Source organism: Parus major, chromosome 2 (assembly GCF_001522545.3).
Source record: "Parus major isolate Abel chromosome 2, Parus_major1.1, whole genome shotgun sequence".
NCBI lineage: Eukaryota > Metazoa > Chordata > Aves > Passeriformes > Paridae > Parus > Parus major.
In genome coordinates this window covers 137701391-137708776 of record NC_031769.1, presented here as the reverse complement: position 1 = coordinate 137708776, position 7386 = coordinate 137701391, and the positions used below count along the sequence as shown (strand labels likewise).

The 7386-nt window shown below is 46.5% G+C and overlaps 1 protein-coding gene across 1 annotated transcript; it reads right to left on the bottom strand.

Moving 5' to 3' along the window:
- Positions 1-356: 356 nt before the first annotated feature.
- CCN3 (cellular communication network factor 3) lies at positions 357-6037 on the bottom strand. The gene is made up of 5 exons (XM_019008969.2): positions 5839-6037; positions 5541-5769; positions 5039-5290; positions 3513-3721; positions 357-1545 (listed from the first exon to the last, which is right to left on the bottom strand). The coding sequence occupies exons 1-5, from the start codon at positions 5908-5910 to the stop codon at positions 1249-1251; spliced, it is 1059 nt and encodes a 352-aa protein (XP_018864514.1). The 5' UTR covers positions 5911-6037; the 3' UTR covers positions 357-1248.
- Positions 6038-7386: the final 1349 nt, after the last annotated feature.

The following is a 7386-nucleotide window of genomic DNA, read 5'->3' as shown; positions in this document are numbered from 1 at the left end:
CAATGAAATACTTTATTAGTTGTTCAGACCCAAATGTGAACCCAAATGTGAATTGTGTATTTATTCTTCACCACCACCACTATATTTCAGGGCACACTAGCCTTAGGTACATTATCCTATCTTCTAGGCTAACTTGCTCTGAAAGAAATCTCCTTTCTAATAGGTGCCCCACAAATTATTCATCCTTCCCTTCAGCAAGGCACTGCATGACTTTTAAGGCAGCAATTAGGATGAGGTACATTAAGAATAACACAAGAACTCATCTTTTGTTTTTAGGAGTCTGCAGACCCTTTTTCTTCCCATTGCTTTTAGCTATTAAAAGCTAGTAGGTTAAGAAAAACAATTTTAGTAAAAAATATTTTGAATCATATAAAGTTTATTTACTTAGTAAAGGTATATTACAGTATGTACAGTTTCTATTTACATATACACCTAAGAAATGAAGCACCATATGATACAGTTAGTATTTCAGAGGAATTTACAGATATATTATTTTTGCATTCAAATAGTTACATCTACAGACACACATGGATTAGAACCAAATGCTTATACAACACTGACTTCAATTGGTTTTGGATTAGACTGCTGGTGAAGTTACCAAAATCAAATTTAATTGCTGTCAGCTATCAACCTGCTGTGCTTCAGGATAAGAGATCTTACCTATGTCATTTCAGAGGCTATGTGCAATCCTAATCCTCAGAGTCAGAGGTATGAACAGAAGGTACTTTATAAGCCACAAGAATGTAACATTTTCATCAGTAAGATTTTTACTGTCATCAAAAAACAGAGTTTCATTAAAAAGAAAGAAGAACACTGCTGGAGTGTTTATATGCAGTACAGAAAGTGAAGTTAAGAGCCTGGAAGCTTATGTGATGCAGTATTACATATTCCTCAAGGAACACATTTACTCTCAAGAAGCCCAGTCTTACAACCACTTGCAGCATGATCCCCTTAACTCAAGGGGTAATTCTAGCTGTTGGCTTTGTAATCTTTATGCCACCATCAAGAAAAAAAGAAGGCTCTGTCCAAGGTACAAAATTTCCTTCAAGTGAATAAAAGACATTTGGAGGGGACAAATGTAAAATGAGGTATTTAATAAGCTATGGGGGGAAAAAAAACCACTTATTTTGAAAGACCGTTCTGAAAAATATTTTAGAAGTTTCATATATGCAACTGTTACATTCACCTGATTGTGGGTCAAGTTTTGTATAACCTGCTTATACTTTTGGCACTATCAATTCATACTTTTCATATTTTTGCTTCACTAGATGTGGGATCTAATGGCTGGAAGAAAACAACGTTACTCTGAGGACAGTTGCTGTGACAGACACAGGTGTTGATCAACATCACTGGCTTTTTTAGGACTTTGCCCTGGGGGCAGCGGAACTCAACCTGGATGGTTTTGGTGTTGTGTGGGGTGCAGCAGCGCCCGTCGCTGCAGAGGCCGCAGTAACGGGGTCTGTACGTCTGCACACTCGTGCAGTTCTTGTACTCGTAGCGAACAGCCCTCACTGACTTCTTCGTCCGGATACATTTCTTCCCCTTCTAAGAGAAATATGAAGAGACAGTAGAGATATCATTGCATAAGACAGACAGCATTTGACAACTGACATGCAAAGATACAGGCCTACTCTGATGATTTCTATTTGGTGTCTTTACTCATCCAACAGCAAGAAGACTCTGAAACTGCTTCAGTAGTTACCTACAGGTGACACCTGCACATCTGCTCTTCAACCACCAGTGTGTTATTGGACCAGTAATGAAGGACAAATAATTAAAATCCACTCCTGTCATCTGAGACAAGCCCAGTCTACATTCATTAAGAAACAATACTGAAAAACTTCTCAGGGTAGTGTAGTTCAATCAGAGAACCACAGAGTCAAATGAGCAAGTTACAGGACTAGATGCAAGGGGAAAAAAGGGGAGTAAAATGAACTGCAAAGGTCATCACCCATTCCTCTGACTCAACCAACTCTAGCCATATTATTTTAAACAAATGATTGACTAACTTGTCTGTGGAAGTCTTCCATGACAGAGACCTCACATCTGCCCCAGACAACCCCAAGAGTTCACTGTTTTTACTGCCTGGAACATTTTCACTCATGTCTTAATTTTTATGTGATCTAAACTTGCCATTTCTTATTATATCCTCCATGGACTCAAAACAGGCTGCAGTATCTGAATACAGTTATGAGAACACATCTCTCTTCCCTTGCATTCAGAAGAAGTTCAGTTCTATCTGGTTTTCCCTAGATAAACATGTTTTCTAGACCTCTGATCATTCTTGTTAATCTCCTCAACTTGTCCCACATGTTTCATCTCCTTTACAAAACGGTATTTAAAACTGCAGAGACTGTTCAGCAAAGGCCTTACAAATGCTTTCCAACACTCAGAACATTACATAAATTGTTGGGCTTTGTACCTAGCTGCATGTTATTCTCCCTGATAGAAACACTTGCATAATGTGTAGAAGTAAAAAAAGTCTTCTCCTTCAGATAAAATTTATTTTTTTTAGATCAAAAATATCAGTTTTGGGATTGCTTTTGGAAAAAAAAATCATAAAGATTAAGATAAGGTTTAATTTATCAAGCAGACATTTCACACATTTCTCTGCTGTTCCAGATGCTCAATAGACTAGAAATCTGATATAACCATTCTGTATCACTGAAGCAACTCTGATGTACAGGGTACAGGTAGTACAGTTGCATTTGTGAAAAAGTTAAGACTATGTGAACTGTTGACCTGCACATGCAATACATGTGATCTGTTTGGGATGATGTAAATTATAGAAAGATAGACCAGCTTGGGTTGAAAAAGACCTTTAAAGGTTATCCAGTCCAACCCCCTGTAATGAGTAGGGACATCTTCCACTAGACCAGGTTGTTGAGAGCACTGTCCAGTCTGACCTTGAACATTTTTGGGAATAGGGCATCGACCACCTCCCTGGGCAACCTGTTCCAGTGTCTCACCACCTTCATGGTATAAAATTTCTTCCTCGTATCCAGTCTGAATCTGCCTCTTTTAATTTAAAAACCATTAGCCCTTGTCCTACCATAACAGGCCCTACTAAAAGTCTGTTCTCTTCTTTCTCCTAAGTCCCTGTCAAGTACTGGAAAGGGCTGTAAGGTCTCCCCAAAGCCTCGTCTCCTCCAAATTGAACAATTCCAACTCTCTCAGCTTTACCTCATAGGGGAGGTGCACCAGCCCCTGGTGGCCCTCCTCTGGATTAACTCTAATAAACCCATCTTTCCTGAGGGCTGCAGAGCTGGACACAGTGCTCTGGGGGTGTCTCACCAGAGTGGAGCAGAGGGGCACAATCATCTCTCCTGACCTGCTGGAGGTGCAGCACAAAGCTGAAGCTAAAGTCTAACGCTTTACCAAAAACACTCAGCTTGCTGCACTTGTGCTAAAAGGTGTATTTATGTACAGTGGCATCTGGACCATTGTAGACTGTAATATTGGAATTAGAGCTGAAGAGATTCTGCTGCCTTGCCTCACCCTCTGCAGCATACCTTATCGGGTGACTCTTCATTTTCACAAGGTCTTATCATGCAAAGCCGTGTCTGCTTCACCATTTCACACTGCTGATTCCTGTTGGTAACGCGGGTGGAAAAGCCCATTCCACAGCTCTTGGAACAAGCACTCCATTCTGTTGTCTGCTCAATACAATTGGCACTTGAATCTGACACATCAATCCCGAGTGTGGCCTCTTGCCTGTAGGCTGAAGACAAAATGCCATAGAATCTGATTACAAGAAAAACGCACATGAAACCTCAATATCTAATTGAGCTCTATCATATCTGGGAAGGAACATGTGAGACAAAACAAGGTTCAAAATCCATGCTTTTGACAGGATTTAGAAATTTTTAAAAGCTGTCTTTTTAGGAATCCTGAGTAGCAACTTCCTAGATCTAAAAAAAAAAAATAAATCCCCAAACCAGAAAGTTGCATATCAGTGTAATCAGCAAAGCATTTAGATTCTGTTCACTCAAGTCCACAGCTGGAAGGATTACTGCCACCTTTTTTTATTTTTCACTCTTTCTAATGGAAATATGCCACAAGTCTGTTCTAAAGCTATGTCATAATAATATCTATATTAAAAGTGAAACTTTTTGTTTAACCTAATGTGCTTTACAACTAACACTTCATAGCACACTGAAAAGCTCAATCTTTTCTTCCTCAAACCTTTCTCACTTGTTTTTTAAATGGATTAGCTGAGTTTTGGCATAAGTAACTGCCTAAGATCACAAAGTGCAGTGACTGGAAGAGAATCCAGTGTCCTCCACTTTCAACAGAAAGTTATGAAAATTCATGTTGAACTAATAGTATAATTTAAAGGGAATGGAGACATAATTCAGTAGGGAAAAAATGAAAACAGGGAAAAACTGAAAAGGGGAAAGTATTATCTAGCTTTTGTAAAAGCCTGAGTTCTTAACTTTGGAATGGACTGGGTTTTCTTACAATTCCATTCACTGTGTTTATAACCACTGCCTCTACAAATACTCTGTAATATTTTTAATGCCACCAATAAACATGAGCACTCTAGCACAGACAGGCTGGAATTCATTGGCATTTTAGCTACCCTGCTGACCACTTGTAAGAGCTTCAGAATTCAGGAGAGAAAACCCTGTAGACTAAGCTGTTACAGTATGTTGTAACATAATCTTGTGGAGCAAATAGCAAGACTGCAGCTTTTTTTTTTTTTTCTTGGTGTGGGAATGTTTGGAGGATCTTGTCCTTGTTTTCTTCTGGTGACAGAACTAATGTGTAGCAGATAAACAGAAATTTAAAAATAGGGAACTAGCTTAATTAACTTTTTAAACTGCTATGCATATTCATCCTCTGAATTACCTATTGAGCTCTGCCTTTACTCAGAACCACTGCTATACCTACTAGCCACTCTGAATCAGAAAAAAGACCAGGAAAAGCCCCAACCATGCAAGCAATGTGCCTTAGATCTGGCAATCCTGTGGATATTTTCACGATGATATCCCCTCCTGCTCACAATGACTATGATAACTGATTTTAGTTTCCTCACCAGCCATAGCAAAACCTCCCAAAATCACTTCATCGTCAGGGTCGCAGACCCACTTCTCACAGCACTCTCCAGGGACTTCGACTTTTCTGGGGAAGGGGCAGTCGGGGCCGGGGAGCAGCAGGTCCAGGTTGCAGCGGGGCAGGCAGCCGATCTGGCCGTCGCGGCAGGTGCACTGGTACTTGCAGCTGGGCTGGAACGTTTCCCCATTGCGATAAATCATCCCATCAAACACGCAGTTGTCTCCCTCCAGCACTAGTGGGAAAAGGGGAGGCATTTCGCAGAGGGCACTCGGACACTCCCCGGACCCCCAGCCCCTCGGGGCCGCACTGGCACCTCCCGCAGCATCGGGGCAGCCCCGGTGGTGCTGCAGATCGGCCGCTTCGCCGGAGAGCAGGCGGGAGAACCGCGGGGCAGCGACACCCGCAGCGGGCCCGGCCCGGGGAGAGTCTCGTCCGCCCGGGAGGGCCGCGACATGCGGGGACGTTCCGCCGCCTCCACCTACCCATGCAGATGCCGGCGGCCGCGCCGTCCTCGGGGCCGCGGTCGCAGTAGAGGCCGCTGCTCTCGTCGCAGGGCAGCAGCGCGGAGCAGCGCTCGCCGCGCTGCCGGGCGCACACCAGGCAGCAGGAGCAGCCGTCCAGCACGGCGGGCACGCCCGGGGCGCAGCGCGGCGGCTCGGCCGGGCAGCGCCCGCCGCACGGACGGGGACACGCCGGCTCCCGGCCGCTCACCTGCGGGGACAGAGCGGCCGCGGGGGCCGGGTCACGGGGCCGGACCGGCCGCCGGTTCCCCGCACTTGCCTCGCACGGCCGGAGGAGCAGCAGCAGCAGCAGAAGCAGGGCGGGCAGGTGCTGCCCGCCGCCCGTCGCCATGGTCCCGGCCGCCGCCTGCCCGCCCGCTCGGCTGTGCCGGCAGAGCCATTGCAGCCGCTTTTATAGAGCCGGCCGGGGACCCCCCTCCGCCACCACCCCCGCACGGCGGCAGCGCGGGCCGGAGGCGGGGAGCTGGAGCGGGGGAGCTGGAGCCCGGCCGGGCCCTGCGCTCTCTCCGCCACCTGCCCCGGCGGCGCCGAGCCGCTGCCCTGCCCTGCCCGGCGCCGGGCGCGACCCCTCTGCCGGCGGCGGTGCATGGAGCGGGGACCGGAGCCCCGGGGGCAGAGCCGGCCCCTGCCCGCGGCTCGGGCTGGCCCAGTGGTACCCCCGAGGGGGCTGCCGCCCTCAGCCGGTCCCTACGGCCGCTTTCCCGCCCCGTGTGCCCGCAGCGTCCATCCCCACACGGGCCCCGCGCCGGAGGGGGCCCGGTGCTGCCTCGCAGCTCTGAGCGGCCACTCCGCGGTCTCTGGCACCGCCAGCATGGCCGGGCAGTGCTTGGCTGGAAACCAGCGCCCCAAAGCCAAACGCCTCTCGTGGCTGTACTGCTCCTCGCCGTGAAGCGTTTTGGGCTTGGGCACTGAACTCTTTGGTTTCAAGTCGCGGGCACTGCTCTTTACTAGAGAGGTGCAGGTGTAACAGCTGATGGGAAACAGATGTTGCACAGGAGTCCTCCCTGCTCTGTGCAGCACGGTGTGTCGGAGTGGTCACGGACTATTCAGTGCCTACATAGCGTGTACAACCGCAGCGGATATAGAGCCAACCGGCCTGGCCTCGGGAATGCTTTGTAGAAGTAACTCCAGTGCTCTGTGCTGGTATTTTAGCATGTGCAGGACAGATTTAAGGCCAAATATATGGGAGATGAAATCTGTTAACGTGTTTTACTCGTCAGGAATTGCCTTCTGCCTAAGGCAGGCTTTCTTGGGTCTTGCTAGGATACAGCTATTCTTTATCCTTAGCTGTCTGATGCAGATAATACACACTGGATTCTGTTATGGCTTGTTAATGAGAAAATATTTGAAAAACAAAACTTGTTGACAGACTAGTGAAAACAAGATGTCTTTTAAGTTTAAGACCTGACAAAAGTGATACTCATGAATTTATAGGCTACTGTAGCTCTATACCAAAGCAAAAGTCAACACAACATCTGAAATGGCAAGACAGAAGTTTTGGTTTGGATGAAAGTGACCATTCCTTTCTTGATGCTGAGTGGCAACAGAAGGCATTTTGGAAAAGCCTGGAATTCTGGGGAACGCAGACTTCAGTGGTGCAGGAACATGTAATCTCTGGACACATTGGCCCTAATTTTCTCAGTCACAAACAGCATGACCAGCCAAGGGGAACACTGGATTATTCAAACATTGTTAGCAGCTTGGGTAGGAGTTTGAGGTTATTTAAATCATCCACTGCCTAACAATTTTGCCTTCCCTATCACCTTTTTTTCCCCTTTGCTTCTTTTCTTCATGTCTGACTTAGGCA